The 21,378-nt window shown below is 43.5% G+C and overlaps 1 protein-coding gene across 1 annotated transcript in view; it reads right to left on the reverse strand.

The window, feature by feature from the left end:
• SUSD2 (sushi domain containing 2) overlaps window positions 1-21,378 on the reverse strand; it is a 367,145-nt gene that overhangs the window by 63,819 nt on the left and 281,948 nt on the right. Inside the window, exons 20-24 of the mRNA XM_069754446.1 lie at window positions 6,978-7,246; window positions 3,783-3,926; window positions 1,686-1,841; window positions 687-935; window positions 175-441 (exon numbers count right to left, since the gene is read on the reverse strand). Coding sequence (XP_069610547.1) covers window positions 175-441; window positions 687-935; window positions 1,686-1,841; window positions 3,783-3,926; window positions 6,978-7,246 — 1,085 coding nt within the window. The remainder of the gene's footprint in view (window positions 1-174; window positions 442-686; window positions 936-1,685; window positions 1,842-3,782; window positions 3,927-6,977; window positions 7,247-21,378) is intronic.

Below are 21,378 nucleotides of genomic sequence, written 5' to 3' on the forward strand. Positions count from 1 at the left end.
TTATCATGGCACAGTAAAATTTGCCTTGGTGATAGCATATCTTTCATATTGTAATTTTAGGATGGTTGCATGGACTTTCCAATGTAGTTTTAATAGAAAGTAGGTGTCAATCTGTTTTACAAATACTTGTAGCTGAAATGTCTTCTACAGAATAAATAGATGTTTTACTCATACCTGGTTGTAGGCTCAGCACTAAATTCTTGTGGTTATCATGTGACATTAAAGTTGCAAATCCCACTTCGAGGTCTCTAGTTGTGAGCACATCGAATTTACAGAAAGAGTCATTCCCACATAATTTCTTCATATTTTGCGTAAATGGATCATTGGGATCCTCTTGAACAGAAAATGTGGGTAAAAAATTGGAGTCGTGCTTTTCTTGATAGTTTTCAATCAGCCACTGCGAGTCATAGGTGAAGAGTGAGCTGCCATCGGTCACTGCCCCTGGAATGACCACAACATGAATAAATTACTTTTAAGAAATTTCTATGGCAGCTTTTTGAATTGAACGTTTAGCAACATTAATAGCCTGTATATGATGAGAATTAATAAAACATATATATTACATTATCTATTACATATCTGAAGATTTGACAGAATTATAATAATATTAATAATAATGGCAATTATAATAATGGTATGATGATAATAATTATTGTCTATTCTCTATTATTGTAGCCAGAACTCACAATCAGCACCAAACTGGAATAGCTCTTCTGAAGTTGAATTTGACAAGAATACTCTTCCATCTCTCAATGTGAAATCATCGTTTGGATTGTTGTTCATGACTCCCATTAGACCTTGTGTTTGGTTCATGAACTCCTCTGGCAGAAGGACACTGATACTCAGGAACTTCCCTCTCCCTCTTACTTCCACCCCAGCCCCTGAAGGAAACATGGCCGTCACACCTTTGTTGGATCCGTAAAACAGAAATACACCTTTCAAAAGAACATACATATGGTTAAGCATACTATCACTGTGTGGAGAACATTAGGTTATTGATGTCAAGGCATGTTTTCTTTTGTCTAAAGTATAGTTGGCTCTTTCTTAGGCCAAGTTCACATGATTCAAATACAAAATTGACATCCCACGGACAGCTCTAAGGTCAATGTTATTCGAGATGACTGCTCAGATGAGCATTATTTTCAGGGGCTGAATCTGTGTGTGGAAACAAAATTGCAAGTTGCACTAGATTCTTGCATATGTCAGATGAGAATCACCCACTCCAGCACATCTCCTCATCAAGACCAGTGTAAACAACGCCAATCTTAATGAATTGAGCCATAAAGTAATAGAAAATGTGATTCACCAGGCCAGGCTACTTTGTCCATTTGTTTCAAGATCATGTCTTGCACAGAGGTCAACATAGACACGCGGAACAGTCTTCAGCTACACATCCCTACCAACCACCAAGCTGAGATGCACTGTGTCTGACAACTTTCTGTCAGAGCCGGCATTAACTTTTCAGCAATTTGTGGCCTTTGCCACTGGTGTCCTTTATATCACTTTTAGTTGGTACTAACCATTGAATACTAGAAATAATCCACAAGTCCTATCTTTTCCAAGATTCTTTGACACATCTAGTTATCACAGTTGGCCTTTATCAAAGTCGTATATCTTTCAAGATATGTTATGTCAGATCAGTATATATAAGCAATCATTGTATTTATCACAGCAGATAAACTTACCCTTAAGGTCTATCCATGTCCGATTAAAGCGTAGAAGTTCTTGGTTAAGGAGCACTTCAAGCATTACTAAGTCTTCGGTTAGACGTACCTCGATAACATCAGAACTGCCCTCCTTCATTGACACAGAGGAAAATCCAGTGACTGAAGTGGTGGAACCTTCAGTGGAAAAATGAAGCAGGATGTGAATGACTTGATTCTGTTCGGTTACCCAAAAATATGAATACTTACTTTTGTAGGAGATATTGATTTTCTAAATTTGTATTTTAATTAGAAATGGAATACTTTATTCTTAATTTCTAGGCTACTCAGTATAAAGGAGTTGTCGGAGATCTCCCTAATAACAGCCTTAAATATACAACCAAAAATTCCCTGGTGGTCCAGCGCCAAAAGTGTAAATGCTTCTGCACGCCATGTCCACTATTGTCCATCCTTGCTCACCTGGGCGCTGCAGTCAATCACTAATCTCAGCAGTATAAACCTTCATTTATGTCAAAAGGCTGCTGAGTCAAATGATTGACTGAGGCGGACATGTACAATTTTATGCCAAACAAACAAGATTCCGAACTGAGCAGCACCAGGTAACTTGTAATCTTCACAGGCTATAAAACATATGGGACCAGCTTTCCATCAGACTTAAAAACACAACAATTGATGCATTCATGGGCGGTGCTCTACATATAGCAGAACAATAGAGTTACACACTATGTAAGGCTTGGTTCCCATTGCGTTAATGGGAAAGCGCTAATGGACAGCGTTGCACGGCGAAATTAACGCCGTGCAACGCGTCCGTTAGCGCGCCCATTCACGGCAATGGGAACGTGCAGCACTAGCGCGTGCCATGTTCGGCACGCGATAGCGACGCGCCGGTGTTTCCTGAGGGGTGCGGGGACAGGAGAACGGACGATGGCCGTTTCGTACAAATGTGCTTCCACGGGTCCAGGTGTCCAGGCACGGACGACGGCCGTTTCGCACAAATGTGTTTCCACAGGTCCAGGTGTCCAGGCACCTGGACCCGTGGAAGCACATTTGTGCGAAACAGCCGTCGTCCGTTCTCCTGTCCCCGCACCCCTCACTTTTACCTGCCGCCTCTCCACAGATGTCTAATGCCGCATAAAGCGAATTAAAGGACATTGTTTTTCAGCAATCTTGGGGTGAGTGCCACATCTTTTATGCTTACATAGGACATGTACAATAGCATCACATCATCATGGCAAGACAAGTAATCACAGACCAGGGCAGATGCGCTGATGCAAAAGGAGATTTAAAAGGTAAGTTATGATACATGTGTATTTCCTTTCTGCTGTTAGAGAATTAAAGCATTCTTTAAAGACTTTTTTTTTAAATGTTGGAAAATGTTGTGGTAAAGATAGGCACATCGGTACACCACAGTAAAATGAAAGTGATGTAGCCTTAGGGTGTGTGCATGAGATAAGTTTTCCAAGGCAAAGCTGCTTCAGGAAAATGCCAGTGTTTTTTTTTTCCTGAAGGGGCTTTACAGGTGGATACGCCATTGTACTTTTGTACTTTCGTAATCTGCTTCCTAGCGGAAGTCGCCCAGATGATGGACGTGCTGCTTTTTTACCATATCCCGGTTTCTGAACCCTATGGCAGTTAAATGAAATTGCGAAACATTGAAGAAGTGCAACATCGCCTGAAAAAAGATGTAGTGTGCACATACACTTAGAGGGGTTTTCTGGGCTGAACATTCATTTTTGCAGTTACTCTACGAGCAAGTCGTCACAGTGTCCAATGTGCAAACTCGATTTCCAACTTGAGCGAGTGGTCGAGTAGACGATTTCCATACTTGTGATCACGTATTGACCAGATCCTTATCTACTTCCCTCATGTTCTACATACATAGACACTGCAGAAATTTATATTGAGCTCCCAAAAAATCTCTTTACTGAGATCTAATAGGTTTTGGATTAATAGATATGCTAGATTACAGGGATCATCATAGGAAACTATAAAGACCAATACCGTTAAAGACTTGCAATAATTGGGGCCCTCCTTAGGGCTTTTGGATTGGGGCCCCTGAGCTTCAGGTTACACCACCGATTCTTACCTCCAGAAGCATTTTTCCCTTTCGATACGTACCATTTGCATGTATGGCTGGTTGTGTCCGAGCCTGTATCACGAGAGACTTATAGGTAGAGTCGACCACTGTGTACTCGCCTTTTCCCTTGAAAGTGTAACTGAGACCATCAAAAGTAATAAAGTGAGGATCTCCGAAGGCTGAAGCTGCAACAAACCCAAACAACTGATATTAGTCAATAGTCATTTAAACTGAGAGTGGAAGAGTAATAATCAAGGTTGGATAATAAATTTAGTAAAGAAAGTCACACAGACACGTGAATCAATAGAGTTAGGGCTTTTCCAATGAGGTCACCTTGTTGCTGGTGGATGACTTACACACTTTAGATAAAAAAAAGTCAACTAGCGCCTCATGTATTTTACATGTTGCAATAGTGGAAATCATTCATTCATTAATTGCAGGGTGCTGTGCAAATTGGTGCACCTGTCTGTAGAAACCTATTCCTTTTGCTGACTCATGTTTCACCAAGAGGTTTTTAAGCTGAAAATGAGCCCAGTATTTAGAATGTACGGTATATGTTAAAGGGGTATTCTCCAAGATCCTAGCCCAATATGTAGTAGGTGTAATAATAATAATATTGGCAAATACATACAATTAGAAATGTAGTATAGTTCTTCTGATTTGCTATGTCACTTACCCCATGTGCAGGGCATTGCAGTAGCTTGGGTATCCATGGTTATGACCACTCATATGATGACAGTTAGTTGTTAGTGGTTGTAACCATGGATACCTAAGCTAATGTAATTCCCTGCACATGGGGTAAGCGAAATAGCGAATCTGAAGAACTTTGATACATTTTTCACTGGGGGTATTTGCTAATATTATTAATATTACACATAATACATCATGGGATAAGATGATGGAGATGGGAATACCCCTTTGAAAGGTCAAATGAGATGAATGGTCTGTTTACCATAGAAAATCAAGAATGTACTATGCGAAAAGTAATTTGTTTGTGATTTGTTGAACCATTTGTGTGATAAAATCTGTAACGTAATTTGAAACTTGAATTTTATTAGCCCTAAATTGGCAGATTTTATTTCTTGCTATATTTCCATTTCATTATATACATTAAAATTAAGCACCAACTGCGCTGAATGTTTTACTTTACACGAAATATACAATATAATTATATTCCACTAGATGGCGATATGGTTGTAGAAAACTAAACTGTGATGACTTAGGCCCCAAATAAACACAATATATCAGTCAGTTATGTTTTATATGAAAAGCAAAATAAATACTTCTAGCTTCCAACTTATTTTGTACGTACAAACATATTGTTCTAGTTCCCATATGTAAGCCATAGATTTGAATAATAACTATGCTCTCTAAATTTTTGCCAAAAGCTCTAACTTTTCTTCATAAACCTATATATACAGTTAGGGCCAGAAATATTTGGACAGTGACACAAGTTTTGTTATTTTAGCTGTTTACAAAAACATGTTCAGAAATACAATTATATATATATAATATGGGCTGAAAGTGCACACTCCCAGCTGCAATATGATAGTTTCCACATCCAAATCGGAGAAAGGGTTTAGGAATCATAGCTCTGTAATGCATAGCGTCCTCTTTTTCAAGGGACCAAAAGTAATTGGACAATGGACTCTAAGGGCTGCAATTAACTCTGAAGGCGTCTCCCTCGTTAACCTGTAATCAATCAAGTAGTTAAATGGTCAGGGGTGGATTCCAGGTGTGTGGTTTTGCATTTGGAAGCTGTTGCTGTGAGCAGACAACATGCGGTCAAAGGAACTCTCAATTGAGGTGAAGCAGAACATCCTGAGGCTGAAAAAAAATAAAAAATCCATCAGAGAGATAGCAGACATGCTTGGAGTAGCAAAATCAACAGTTGGGTACATTCTGAGAAAAAAGGAATTGACTGGTGAGCTTGGGAACTCAAAAAGGCCTGGGCGTCCACGGATGACAACAGTGGTGGATGATCGCCGCATACTTAATTTGGTGAAGAAGAACCCGTTCACAACATCAACTGAAGTCCAGAACACTCTCAGTGAAGTAGGTGTATCTGTCTCTAAGTCAACAGTAAAGAGAAGACTCCATGACAGTAAATACAAAGGGTTCACATCTAGATGCAAACCATTCATCAATACCAAAAATAGACAGGCCAGAGTTAAATTTGCAGAAAAACACCTCAAGAAGCCAGCTCAGTTCTGGAAAAGTATTCTATGGACAGATGAGACAAAGATCAACCTGTACCAGAATGATGGGAAGAAAAAAGTTTGGAGAAGAAAGGGAACGGCACATGATCCAAGGCACACCACATCCTCTGTAAAACATGGTGGAGGCAACGTGATGGCATGGGCATGCATGGCTTTCAATGGCACTGGGTCACTTGTGTTTATTGATGACATAAGAGCAGACAAGAGTAGCCGGATGAATTCTGAAGTGTACCGGGATATACTTTCAGCCCAGATTCAGCCAAATGCTGCAAAGTTGATTGGACGGCGCTTCATAGTACAGATGGACAATGACCCCAAGCATACAGCCAAAGCTACCCAGGAGTTCATGAGTGCCAAAAAGTGGAACATTCTGCAATGGCCAAGTCAATCTCCAGATCTAAACCCAATTGAGCATGCATTTCACTTGCTCAAATCCAGACTTAAGACGGAAAGACCCACAAACAAGCAAGACCTGAAGGCTGCGGCTGTAAAGGCCTGGCAAAGCATTAAGAAGGAGGAAACCCAGCGTTTGGTGATGTCCATGGGTTCCAGACTTAAGGCAGTGATTGCCTCCAAAGGATTTGCAACAAAATATTGAAAATAAAAATATTTTGTTTGGGTTATGTTTATTTGTCCAATTACTTTTGACCTCCTAAAATGTGGAGTGTTTGTAAAGAAATGTGTACAATTCCTACATTTTCTATCAGATATTTTTGTTCAACCCTTCAAATTAAACGTTACAATCTGCACTTGAATTCTGTTGTAGAGGTTTCATTTCAAATCCAATGTGGTGGCATGCAGAGCCCAACTCGCGAAAATTGTGTCACTGTCCAAATATTTCTGGCCCTAACTGTATACCTAATAAAGTGGTTATAAATTGAATCACTAAGTGAGAACAGCATACTACACTATTCTGGCCATCAGATAAAAATGGGATACTGACAGACGGGACAATACTGGTTAATAGCGGCATAATTGTACAATTTTTTTTTATAATTTTGGAATATCATAACTCACCAACTTTTGGGGGCTTGTATGTGCGACAGTCACTGGATGGTCTGAGTTCCATGTAGTACTGGCAGTTATCGGACCAAAGACAACAGTAATAAAAGCTGATCACATCATATAGCCAATGGGAAAATCCAGGTACCCTAGGGGGCTTTCTATATGGTGGAGACCCCCAGTCATGACCTCGGTCGGGGGTGCTGCCTCCTATTGAATCACTAGTAAGGACTTGGACTCCACTTTCGTCATAGCAGCACTGCTGTCCCGCTGCATACTTAGGACTGGGGAGAAAAAAAGAAATTACATAGAGCATTAATAACTTTTCTGTTACTAGATAGTTTTCTGTGTTCATTCAGTATAAGTGCACAGGTGTCTTGGAAATTTTTGCAGAGTCATATTTTTTAAATATATTCTCAATAGGCCAGGAAATGATCAATTCACCTATTTTCAGATATAATTTATCTATTTTTGGAGGGGACGGGGTTGATTTACGGTCACTGATAAATTACCATTATTTCCAATTGCTGTTCAATAATGTAATCTTTATCAGATTGCAGAAAAAAAAAACTCTTCTTTTGATTAGTGGCAAATTTTGTTCATGATTGACAATAAGCCCAAAACTTTTTAAAACACTGCTTCTTACTTTTCTAGGATCACCACTAGGGGGTGCTCATTGCATAGAGATTAACTGAAGAGTCCTTTAGTAGCTGGATTAATCCATATGCAATGGGCACCCCCTAGTGGTGGCTACAGACCACCGCATTTGATTTTAGATTGCAGAAGGGAAGCAGGGGATTTGAATGGAGCTTAATCCTCATAAAGATATGATGCAAAATTGAAGAAGGAATTAATTTTAGTTTAAAAAAAAAATCCAGTAAATTTGTCAGCACTAGGGGCCTATTCTAAGTTTTGCTTTGCGGCTATACAATGTTTGTGATTGTCTTTGCAAGTTACTGGATGCTTTGGACTTACATAATACTACACTGTCTAGATACGTCTATACTACTGTATATGTCATTTAGCCAAGCTAAGAGTCCAGAGACGTTGCATACATTTTGATCGCTTTTTTTTAAGATAAAATATCTATTAAAAGTTTGAATCTTAAGTAAGTATCTAACTTTGGAGACATTTTAAGATTATTTTTAAATGTTACTGTCATGAACTAAAAAAAATCCCTAGCATCGTTTTATTTCCCCTGGGATCATTTTTACATTATCTATTGGACTATAGGAAGTTTGAAGGGTAATGTGTCAGAAGAATCAGTCTAGCATCATTATTGCAGCCGGGTATGTTTGCCAATGTAAAGATACAGCGTTTCCGAGAAAACATACTTAGAAAATCCGGCAGAGGCCCATGTGTGCCACATGTTTAGTATGAGGCAGGTTCCACTTCTGGCTTCCCTGATCCTTTTCCCTGACAGATCTCTCTCTGTTTTTGGACGTAAGAAGAGACTTGACAGTCTACAGGAGCGGGGATAACAAATTACCGGGTACTTTCCTCAGACTAGTCAGTAGAGACACATGACACAGGATTCATTAAAGGCGTTATCTGGGAGTTTGGTTAATTTTGCTATGGAGCCAAGATCTTACAGGCAGGTAGTTACTAACTACTTGCCTGTTCTGCCCAGCACCAATCTCTGTCATCTCTGACTAGTCACGGACCGCTCCTGCTGGCGATTCTGCTTCTTGATGTTATTGCAGCGCCCCAGAGTCCTGGTTGTTGCAGTAATGTTATTCTTCCACCAGGGGGAGTGATGTTACGTCTGAAGGCAATGAAGGAGATCTTCTGTCCAGGTATCACAACCACAAAACACACTACACACTCCAGTCCGCCAGGGGGAGCCATGCTTCTATCTATTAGGGCACTCCTCACACTTAGGTAAAACTGGTGGGTTGGTTAGGAAGTTAGACAGAAGCTGACTGGAGGGAGTAGGAGATAGTCAGTGAGTCCCGACCGAGTTTGGCAGAGGCTGGTTGGAGTGGGTTCCAGCCAGCTCCAGACTGCGGCCTGCGGAAGACGAGGGTGCACGGAGCTGCGCCTGCATCCCATGCGGCAGCATCCCAAGAAGGAGACATTGAAAGGAATTGTGTTGCAGTGAGTGAGCAACGAAGTCATAGCACACAAGGACCACAATAGGGAGACCAGCTAGAAGCAGGCTGCCTCCTTCTGAAGCGCAGTACCGGTAGCCAGAACACCGAGGGAGTAAGGATCTCTATGCCGTTACTTCAGAGACTGTCAGGACAGTTGATTCCATGTTGACTGCCCGACCATATACCCAGGAGGCAGGGTGGCAACTGGTGGGGGCCGGGGCATCTCTAGGGTCCCTATAAAAAGCCTCAGGCCACCAGTCGTACAGGTTTGTCCTATCCGTCAGGGGGACAGAGAGAAGACACTTAACATCTACAATAGTTGTGAGGACCTTACCGAGTTGCTCAGCAGGGAGGGACTACAACACCCAGGCGCTAGAGGAAGGCTATTGAATTCCATCTGGATAAGAGGACTCTGGATTTGCCTTCAGACTGGCCAGACTCTGCCTACCCTGTGGTCCCTACCATGGACTGTGGATGCTGAAGCCCTCAGTAAAGGTAAAGAGACTGCAACCTTGTGTCCGCGTTATTCGCTGCACCTTACATCATCCACCATCCACTATCTACACTCTGGGAAGCCCTGGGGATACACTTCACTGTGGGAAGGTATACCATCTAGCTGACATAACATCACCCCAGCGGACCCCTAAGCAGCGTCAGTGACCCTGACCGAATACCACAGGTGGCGTCACGAACATTATCCCTTTAAAGACCTTCCCCCTACAATTTACATCAATGGATCTCCTGAGGGCCACGGACTGGGTCAGCCACCATGACATCCACATTGAGAACAGAAGGGTTCGGATCCGAGTACCTCACAGCCCTTGGGGGCGCTCCATTACCTCTCGTCAACAAAGCAGCTTGCCTCTACTGGTTTCTTTGTTGACATAGCGTCACTGCTAACATCATGCTAATTGACATCTGGTTACCCACAGTTAGGCAGCAGGGAGCCTGCTGTCAATCAGTACAACATTGGCAGAGATGCTCCATCAATAGAGCAGGGTGGAAAAGAAGAAGCCGCTCTGTTGACATGACATCACCAGAAGCAGCAGAATCACCAGCTAGAGCAATCTGTGACTAGACAGCAGAGATCAGCGCCGGGTAGAACAGACAGGTAGTAAACAACTACCTACCTGTATGACCTTAGCCCCATAGCACAAATAATCTGTCAGACTTTTTTTGCTCAACTTCTTGTTGCGCAAAAAGTTTACAATATTTTAAGTTGTTTTATGGCGATGTTCTTGCAAAACACCTTCATGAATCCAGCCCATGGTCTCCTGCTGGATTCATAGTTGGGTTACATTCCAAAGATGAGTTTGTGGTGAGTTTTGTATGCTGTGTATGTTCCTTGCACAAATAAAACCCAGCCTCTTACAGTTCCAGTAAAATTGATGCCATTTTCTAAAATCTTGTGCCCATTGTGTGTTTTTTTACATTGTGTAAAATGACCAATGGCGCATGTTTGAAATCTGCGACATGTCAATCTCTCCTGCTGGTAAGCTGACTTTCTTGTGTGGAAAACCACAGATCAACTACTCTAGATGAAAAAAAGCCCCTCGTAAAAAACAAGTTGCTGGCCCCTATTTAATGTAAAACAGACTTTGAAATTGTTGGTTAATGGGAACCTGTCACCCCGAAAATCGTGGGTGAGGTAAGCCCACCGGCATCAGGGGCTTATCTACAGCATTCTGTAATGCTGTAGATAAGCCCCCGATGTTACCTGAAAGAGGAGAAAAAGACGTTAGATTGATTATACTCACCCAGGGGCGGTCCCGCTGCTGGTCCGGTTGGATGGGCGTCTCTGGTCCGCTTCAGGGGAAGTCAACTGACGAAGCCGCTGTGGCGGCGATACGCGTGGGGCTCACACACCCTACCCTACCCTGCCTTATGCCGTTCACATTTAGGCACTGGCTTCTATTTGACTTTGTGTAGTCGATATATTTTTGGGTTCCAGCCTGTCTTTTTTCTCCCCGCCTCAGATGAGTATGCTGGGCATTATATTGCCCCCCCTCTGTAACTATAGGCTGTTTTTCCTTGTTATCTGCTGGGCACTTTACTTCCAAACCAATTAGTAGATTTGATACGGACATCCTTTTTACAAGGTTTTCTTTGCTCTAGCTTTTCCAATAGGGGGCTTATGATTCTTTGCGCCTATGATCTCTTATGCCCTAAGCATATATGGATGCGTTTCCCTTTCAACTAGGGGGTATTATTTCATCTATATAAGGTGACATATATTATGCTGACCCATTGTATTATGTTTCATGTTGACTTCATATTTATTTGTAGGGCATTTGAATAGGGGTGTTTTTGTACACTATTGGTACATTTTAAATGTTTTTATGTGTTTTGCTGTGATGTTCAATAAACATTGTGTTAGTTTTCTACTTTCTATGGTTGTGTGGGCCTGTTTCATAGTCCATTCTGTTTTCTTTTTTTGGTTATACATTTAATATTGGACTAGGCACTGCACCCTATAACATTTATTTGTGTATACAGCTTGAGTGCACCCTTTACAAGTGTTTGTGGAATGAAGATAGGAGGCGCCGCAGCGGACCAGAGACACCCATCCGACCGGACCAGCAGCGGGACCGCCCCTAGGTGAGTATAATCTAACGTCTTTTTCTCCTCTTTCAGGTAACATCGGGGGCTTATCTACAGCATTACAGAATGCTGTAGTTAAGCCCCTGATGCCGGTGGGCTTACCTCACCCGCGATTTTCGGGGTGACAGGTTCCCTTTAATGAAAAAGCTTCAGTATCCTGTTGTAATCGGTCTCCGTCTTAATAAACTCTCTCCTCTCCAATCCATCTTGAATGTGGCAACCAGATCCATGTAGATGTCCAGCCACTACAGTAATGCCTGCATTCTGTGCCAGTCATTGCACTTGTTGTCAGTCTACTTCAGAGAACAATATAAACTTATCTCTCTTACCCACAAAGCTCTTCACAGTTCTGCACTGTCATACATTTTCTCCCTCATCTTTGTCTATTACCATACCTGTGTTCCCTGTCCTGCAACCGATCTAAGGCTAACATAATCCAACCTTCCACTTCCATCTCCAAGACTTCTCTCGTGCTTTGCCAGTTTTCTATAAAGCACTACCCCAGACAATCCAATTAATACTTACGGTAACCCCACATTTTAAGCGTGCTCTAAAAACACATCTCTTTTGACAGGCCTATCACCTCACTTCACTGATATAACTCTTCCAAGTTCCCCATTTCAACATTTTCTTCAGAATCTGGGTCCTCCTATCCATCCACATTCTTCATGCACCCAGTAACATTTGGTAACTGTACTATACATCACAAGCACGTTCTACCAATTGTGCCCCCCATTCCCTTATACATTCTAAGCTTGTGAGCGAGCAGGGCGCTCACTCCTCCTGTAACTGTTGAATTATGTGTTACTCGGTAAGGCTACGTTCACATTAGTTTTTTGCGGGGCTGCGTCGGGCGCAACCGCGGCGACGCATGCGTCATGCGCCCCTATATTTAACATGGGGGCGCATGGACATGTGTTGTCTTGCATTTTGTGATGCATGCGTCTTTTTTGGCGCAAGCATCAGGGCGCAGAGGACGCAGCAAGTTGCATTTTTTTTGCATCCAAAATCATGCCAAAAAAGGACGCATGTGTCACAAAATGATGTGTTTTGCATGCGTTCTTGTTTGCGTTGTGCGTTGCATCGCTGACGCAGCACCGCACAACGCAAATGTGAACGTAGCCTAATGTCTTTATCTGTACTTGTCTCAGCCCAATTGTAAAGTGTTGCAGAATATGTTGGCACTATATAAATATAATTATTAAATATTATTAATTTATATATACTTTCTCTACTTTTCATTACAATGAAAATGTCATCTCCTTAAACAAGCTAGCTATAGTTTTTTTTTCAACATGAGCAGTAAATATCTGACTAGACAGACTTTGATCTTTCTGTAAACCTTTAAAAAAACAACCCAAACACTGTTTTTTTGTGCATTATTGTGACCTTGTGGAAGATGCAGTGATTGGTACTGGCATATTTTACATTTATTTTGTAAAACAAACATGCAGGTCATCCACAAGTTAGTACAGCATTTGTATATAGGGTTGAGCGAAACGGGTCGAACATTTTCAAAAGTCGCCGACTTTTGGCTAAGTCGGGGTTTCATGAAACCCGATCCGACCCCTGTGCGGGGTCGGCCATGCGGTACGCGACTTTCGCGCCAAAGTCGCGTTTCAATGACGCGAAAAGCGCCATTTCTCAGCCAATGAAGGTAAACGCAGAGTGTGGGCAGCGTGATGACATAGGTCCTGGTCCCCACCATCTTTGAGAAGGGCATTGCAGTGATTGGCTTGCTGTCTGCGACGTCACAGGGGCTATAAAGAGGCATTCCCGCCGACCGCCATGTTACTGCTGCTGATCTGAGCTTAGGGAGAGGTTGCTGCTGCTTTGTCAGAAGCAGGGATAGCGTTAGGCAGGGTCCATTAACCACAAAACCGCTTGTGCTGCAGCGATTTGCACTGTCCAACACCACCCTCGGTGTGCAGGGACAGTGGAAGTTTTTTTTTTTTTTTTCCCCCTCAGCGCTGTAGCTCATTGGGCTGCCCTAGAAGGCTCCCTGATAGCTGCATTGCTGTGTGTACGCCGCTGTGCAAACCAACTGCTTTTTTCAAAGCACAAATCCTCTTGTTCCTTCCTTTCTGCACAGCTATCTTTTTTGTTTGTCCACACTTTTTATTTGATTTGTGCATCAGTCCACTCCTTATTGCTGCCTGCCATACCTGGCTGAGATTACTGCAGGCAGGGAGATAGTAATTGTAGGACATTCCCTGTTTTGTTTTTTTTTTGGTGGGAGATTAAGATTGGCAATTTGGCATTTCTGCTAGAGTGCCATCCCTGTGTGTGCCATCTCTCTCACATAGTGGGCCATAGAAAGCCTTTTCATTTTTCTGTATTTTTTTTTGTGGGGTGTATAAATTCTCCCTGATAAAAATACAGTGGGAGATTAATATTAGCCTTTGGGCTTGTGTGCCAGTCCTGAGTGTGCCATCTCTCTCACAAATAGTGGGCCATAGAAAGCCTATTTTATTTTTTTTTGGGTTTTATAAATTCTCCCTGAAAAAAAGGGAGATTAATATTGGCCTCTGGGCTTGTGTGCCAGTTGTGAGCGTGCCATCTGTGCCAGTCCTGAGCGTGCCATCTCTCTCACAAATAGTGGGCCATAGAAAGCCTATTTAATTTTTTTTTTGGTTTTATAAATTCTCCCTGAAAAAAAGGGAGATTAATATTGGCCTCTGGGCTTGTGTGCCAGTTGTGAGCGTGCCATCTGTGCCAGTCCTGAGCGTGCCATCTCTCTCACAAATAGTGGGCCATAGAAAGCCTATTTAATTTTTTTTTGGTTTTATAAATTCTCCCTGAAAAAAAGGGAGATTAATATTGGCCTCTGGGCTTGTGTGCCAGTTGTGAGCGTGCCATCTGTGCCAGTCCTGAGCGTGCCATCTCTCTCACAAATAGTGGGCCATAGAAAGCCTATTTTATTTTTTGGGGGGTTTTATAAATTCTCCCTGAAAAAAAGGGAGATTAATATTGGCCTCTGGGCTTGTGTGCCAGTCCTGAGCGTGCCATCTGTGCCAGCCCTGAGCGTGCCATCTCTCTCACAAATAGTGGGCCATAGAAAGCCTATTTAATTTTTTTTTTGGTTTTATAAATTCTCCCTGAAAAAAAGGGAGATTAATATTGGCCTCTGGGCTTGTGTGCCAGTTGTGAGCGTGCCTTCTGTGCCAGTCCTGAGCGTGCCATCTCTCTCACAAATAGTGGGCCATAGAAAGCCTATTTAATTTTTTTTTTGGTTTTATAAATTTTCCCTGAAAAAAGGGAGATTAATATTGGCCTCTGGGCTTGTGTGCCAGTTGTGAGCGTGCCATCTGTGCCAGCCCTGAGCGTGCCATCTCTCTCACAAATAGTGGGCCATAGAAAGCCTATTTAATTTTTTTTTTGGTTTTATAAATTCTCCCTGAAAAAAAGGGATATTAATATTGGCCTCTGGGCTTGTGTGCCAGTTGTGAGCGTGCCATCTGTGCCAGTCCTGAGCGTGCCATCTCTCTCACAAATAGTGGGCCATAGAAAGCCTATTTAATTTTTTTTTTGGTTTTATAAATTCTCCCTGAAAAAAAGGGAGATTAATATTGGCCTCTGGGCTTGTGTGCCAGTTGTGAGCGTGCCATCTGTGCCAGTCCTGAGCGTGCCATCTCTCTCACAAATAGTGGGCCATAGAAAGCCTATTTAAATATTTTTTTGGTTTTATAAATTCTCCCAGAAAAAAAGGGAGATTAATATTGGCCTCTGGGCTTCTGTGCCAGTCCTGAGCGTGCCATCTGTGCCAGTCCTGAGCGTCCCATCTCTCTCACAAATAGTGGGCCATAGAAAGCCTATTTTTTTTTTTTTTTTGGGGTTTTAGAAATTCTCCCTGAAAAAAAAAGGGAGATTAATATTGCCCTTTGGGCTTGTGTGCCAGTACTAAGCGTGCCATCTCTCTCTCTCTCTCTCTCAGTCAGTGGGCCATAGAACGCCTATTTTTGGTTTTATTTGTTTTCTAAATTCTCCCTGAAAAAATCATTTTATTTTATTTGGTTTCTAAATTCTTCCTGATAAAATCATATTTTTTTTATTATTTTTTTTTCTAAAGTCTCCCTGAAAAAAAAAAAAAAAAAACAGTGGGAGATTAATATTGGCCTTTCTGCTTGTGTGCCAGTCTTGACTCCTGTGTGCGTCATCTCTCAGTCAGTGGGCCATAGAACGCCTATTTTTGGTTTTATTTGTTTTATAAATTCTTCCTGAAAAAATCATTTTATTTTATTTGGTTTCTAAATTCTTCCTGATAAAATCATATTTTTTTTATTATTTTTTTTTCTAAAGTCTCCCTGAAAAAAAAAAAAAAAAAACAACCAAAAAAAACAGTGGGAGATTAATATTGGCCTTTCTGCTTGTGTGCCAGTCTTGACTCCTGGGTGTGCCATCTCTCTCTCTCTCTCTCTCTCTCTCTCTCTCCAATTGTGGTCCATAGAAAGCCTATATTTTTTTTCCTTGATTTGGGTTCCAAAATCTACCAGAGAAAATAACTACATCAATCATTGGTAGAAAAATATTGGCCTCTGGGCTTGTGTGCCACTCCTGACTCCTGTGTGCGTCATCTCTCAGTCAGTGGGCCATAGAACGCCTATTTTTGTTTTTATTTGTTTTATAAATTCTCCCTGAAAAAATCATTTTATTTTATTTGGTTTCTAAATTCTTCCTGATAAAATCATATTTTTTTTATTATTTTTTTTTCTAAAGTCTCCCTGAAAAAAAAAAACAAAAAAAAAACAAACCCCCCCAAAAAATGGGAGATTAATATTGGCCTTTCTGCTTGTGTGCCAGTCTTGACTCCTGGGTGTGCCATCTCTCTCTCTCTCTCTCTCTCTCTCTCCAATTGTGGTCCATAGAAAGCCTATATTTTTTTTCCTTGATTTGGGTTCCAAAATCTACCAGAGAAAATAACTCCATCAATCATTGGTAGAAAAATATTGGCCTCTGGGCTTGTGTGCCACTCCTGATTCCTGTGTGCGTCATCTCTCACTCAGTGGCCCATAGAAAGCATATAGTTTGTTACATTTGTTTTCTAAATTCTCCCTGCAAAAATCTATTTTTTTTTTTTTTTGGGGTTTCTAAAGTGTTCCTGAAAAAAATAAAAATAAAAAAAAAATAATAGTGTGACATTAATATTAACATTTGTGCTTCAGTGACAGTCCTGCGTGTGGGGCATCTCTCTAATTTGCAGCCACCAAAAACAGAGTGTGTAACATTGGGCCTGATTTTCGCTGTGGTCTCACCAACCTGTAAAGGGGTAGCTAAATCATACTGAAGTTATAGCTCACCGTGTAAGTTGTGTGACTGCAACAAATAACGTTAGTTTGGTTACGTTTTTAAAACAATGAGGAAGTCTAGTGGAAGAGGTCGTGGCCGGGGGCATTCATTGTCAGCTGGTAATGAGGGTAGTGGTAGTGGTGGAGCATCAGGTGGTCGTGGGGAAAAAAATATTGCACCTAAGTCTGGAGCTGTGGAGCCAGGTTCGTCGTCCGGCTACACAAGGCCTCGAACGCTCCCTTTTCTGGGATTAGGAAAACCGCTTTTAGAGCCGGAGCAGCAAGAGCAAGTTTTGGCTTATCTTGCTGACTCAGCCTCTAGCTCTTTTGCCTCCTCTCGTGAAACTGGTAAAAGTAAAAGCAGCGCGTCGTTAGTGGATGTTCACGGTCAGGGACAAGTCACTTCCTTGTCCTCTTCAGCAAAAACAACAACAGAGAAGAATGCAGCAGGCGACACAACGGGTTACTCCATGGAGCTCTTTACACATACCGTCCCTGGCTTAGAAAGTGAAGCAGTTAACAGTCCATGCCCATTACAAGTTGAATCTGACATGGAGTGCACTGACGCACAGCCACAGCCAGACTACTATGCTGGTCCTTTGACTCAGACCACAACATTGCCCTCGCAGGGTGCTGATCAAGAATCAGACCCTGATGAGACTATGTTGCCCCATCACGAACGCTATACCACCAAACGACACGGTGACACAGACGAAGTTGCGCAGGAGGTACAAGAAGAGTTATTAGATGACCCAGTTCTTGACCCCGATTGGCAGCCATTGGGGGAACAGGGTGCAGGCGGCAGCAGTTCTGAAGCAGAGGAGGAGGAGGGGCCGCAGCAGGCATCAACATCGCCACAGGTTCCATCTGCCGGGCCCGTATCTTGCCCAAAACGCGTGGCAAAGCCAAAACCTGGTGGAGGACAGCGTGGCCATCCGGTTAAAGCTCAGTCTGCAATGCCTGAAAAGGTATCCGATGCTAGAAAGAGTGCAGTCTGGCATTTTTTTAAACAACATCCAATTGATCAGCGCAAAGTCATCTGTCAAAAATGTTCTACTTCCTTAAGCAGAGGTCAGAATCTGAAAAGTCTCAATACTAGTTGCATGCATAGACATTTAACCACCATGCATTTGAAAGCTTGGACTAACTACCAAACGTCCCTTAAGGTTGTTGCACCCTCGGCCAATGAAGCTAGTCATCAACGCAACATCCCTTCCGGCAGTGTAGGACCACCATTTAGCGCACCACCTGCTGTATCTGTGCAGGTATCTTTGCCAGGCCAAAGCAGTCAGGGTCAGGGAATCACCAGTTTCGTAGTAGGAAACACTGCATCTAGGGCACCGGCGGCAACAATACCATCTCCCACCATCTCTCAGTCTGCCATGTCCACCGGCACCCCCGCTAGTTCCACGATCTCCAGCTCTCCAGTCCAGCTCACCCTACATGAGACTATGGTTAGAAAAAGGAAATACTTAGCCTCGCATCCGCGTACACAGGGTTTGAACGCCCACATAGCTAGACTAATCTCGTTAGAGATGATGCCCTACCGGTTAGTTGAAAGCGAAGCTTTCAAAGACCTGATGGACTACGCTGTACCACGCTACGAGCTACCCAGTCGACACTTTTTTTCCAGAAAAGCCATCCCAGCCCTCCACCAGCATGTTAAAGAGCGCATCGTCCATGCACTCAGGCAATCTGTGAGCACAAAGGTGCACCTGACAACAGATGCATGGACCAGTAGGCATGGCCAGGGACGTTACGTGTCCATCACGGCACACTGGGTAAATGTGGTGGATTCAGGGTCCACAGGGGACAGCAAGTTTGGGACAGTTCTGCCTAGCCCACGGTCTAGTAAACAGTTGTCTGTAGCCGTTCGCACCCCCTCCTCCTCCTCCTCCTCCTCGTCCTCCTGCAGAAGCAAGAGCTCGTCCACAGACCGCAGTCGCACAAACACTCCATCCGCACCTGCCACTGTTGCACACCAGGTCTCCCATTATGGGGCAGCTACTGGCAAACGTCAGCAGGCTGTATTGGCTATGAAGTGTTTGGGCGACAATAGACACACCGCGGAAGTTCTGTCCGAGTTCTTGCAGCAAGAAACGCAGTCGTGGCTGGGCACTGTAGATCTTGAGGCAGGCAAGGTAGTGAGTGATAACGGAAGGAATTTCATGGCTGCCATCTCCCTTTCCCAACTGAAACACATTCCTTGCCTGGCTCACACCTTAAACCTGGTGGTGCAGTGCTTCCTGAAAAGTTATCCGGGGTTATCCGACCTGCTCCTCAAAGTGCGTGGACTTTGCGCACATATCCGCCGTTCGCCTGTACACTCCAGCCGTATGCAGACCTATCAGCGTTCTTTGAACCTTCCCCAGCATCGCCTAATCATAGACGTTGCAACAAGGTGGAACTCAACACTGCACATGCTTCAGAGACTGTGCGAACAGAGGCGGGCTGTTATGTTTTTGTGGGAGGATACACATACACGGGCAGGCAGTAGGATGGCAGACATGGAGTTGTCAGGTGTGCAGTGGTCGAAGATTCAAGACATGTGTCAAGTCCTTCAGTGTTTTGAGGAATGCACACGGCTGGTTAGTGCAGACAACGCCATAATAAGCATGAGCATCCCCCTAATGCGTCTGCTGATGCAAAGTTTGACGCACATAAAGGATCAGGCGTCTGCACCAGAGGAAGAGGAAAGCCTTGATGACAGTCAGCGATTGTCTGGTCAGGGCAGTGTACATGACGAGGTACCGGGCGAAGAGGAGGTGGAGGATGAGGAGGATGATGGGGATGAGTATATTTTTAATGAGGAAGCTTTCCCGGGGGCACGGGAAATTGGTGGCGTGGCAAGGCCGGGTTCTGGTTTTTTGAGGGACACAAGTGACGTAGATTTGCCTGCAACTGCCCCTCAACCAAGCACAACCGCAGATTTGACAACGGGAACTTTGGCCCACATGGCGGATTATGCCTTGCGTATCCTCAAAAGGGACACACGCATTACAAAAATGATGAACGATGACGATTACTGGTTGGCCTGCCTCCTTGATCCTCGCTATAAAGGCAAATTGCAAAATATTATGCCACATGAGAACTTGGAACTAATATTAGCAACAAAACAATCAACTCTTGTTGACCGTTTGCTTCTGGCATTCCCTGCACACAGCGCCCGTGATCGTTCTCACACGAGCTCCAGGGGCCAGCAGACCAGAGGTGTTAGAGGGGCAGAAATCAGAAGTGGCGTTGGCCAGAGGGGTTTTCTGACCAGGTTGTGGAGTGATTTTTCTATGACCGCAGACAGGACAGGTACTGCAGCATCAATTCAAAGTGACAGGAGACAACATTTGTCCAGTATGGTTACAAACTATTTTTCATCCCTTATCGACGTTCTCCCTCAACCGTCATTCCCATTTGATTACTGGGCATCCAAATTAGACACCTGGCCAGAATTGGCAGAATATGCATTGCAGGAGCTTGCTTGCCCGGCAGCTAGTGTCCTATCAGAAAGAGTATTCAGTGCTGCAGGTTCAATACTAACAGAAAAAAGGACTCGTCTGGCTACCCAAAATGTAGATGATCTAACCTTCATTAAAATGAACCACAACTGGATTTCAAAATCTTTTGCCCCACCCTGCCCGGCTGACACCTAGCTTTCCTATGAAAAGGTCTTGCCTGTGGACTATTCTGAATGACTTTTCCAATCTCGTAATTTTCTTCACCTGATTGTCCAGCATACGACATGTTTCCACCTCACGAAATGGCCAAACTCCCCACACGGGGCCGTGCTATCGCCACTTTGCGCTTGGACCCTTGAGAGTGCTGTTTGTCTGAAGAGGTGGGTGTGGCCGCTTTTGGTCGACGGCACTGCCACTGGGTCCCTCATAGTACAATAAAGTGTCTCTGGCGGTGGTGGTGCGCACCCAACGTCAGACACACCGTTGTAATATGAGGGGCCCTGTGCCTGTACCGCCGGCCACAAGACAGTTCCCCCCCCCAGCTCAAACAGTGCTCTACCACTAGCAAAATTATCTCTCACAGCTTCACCAATGTGTAGTCTAGGCGCTGACATCCTTCAATGCCTGGCACTGACAATACCATTGTTTTGACATTTTTGTTATGTTAGGCCTTCGAAGCCTGTCTGCGGTCCCTTCTTTCTACAACTACTACACTGACCAGGCCACTGCTGGCCGTGTTACCCTGGAACCAATTTAAAAGTGCCTACAGTCAGCCCAATTTTGTTATGTTAGGCCTTCGAAGACTGTCTGCCGTCACTCCTTCCACTAGACTTCCACTGACCATACACTGCTGCCCATGTACCCCTGGAACCAATTTAAAAGTGCCTACAGCCAGCCCAATTTTGTTATGTTAGGCCTTCGAAGCCTGTCTGCGGTCACTCCTTCCACTAGACTTCCACTGACCAGACCACTGCTGCCCGTGTAC

This window comes from Ranitomeya imitator, chromosome 1 (genome assembly GCF_032444005.1).
Source record: "Ranitomeya imitator isolate aRanImi1 chromosome 1, aRanImi1.pri, whole genome shotgun sequence".
Classification (NCBI taxonomy): Eukaryota; Metazoa; Chordata; class Amphibia; order Anura; family Dendrobatidae; genus Ranitomeya; species Ranitomeya imitator.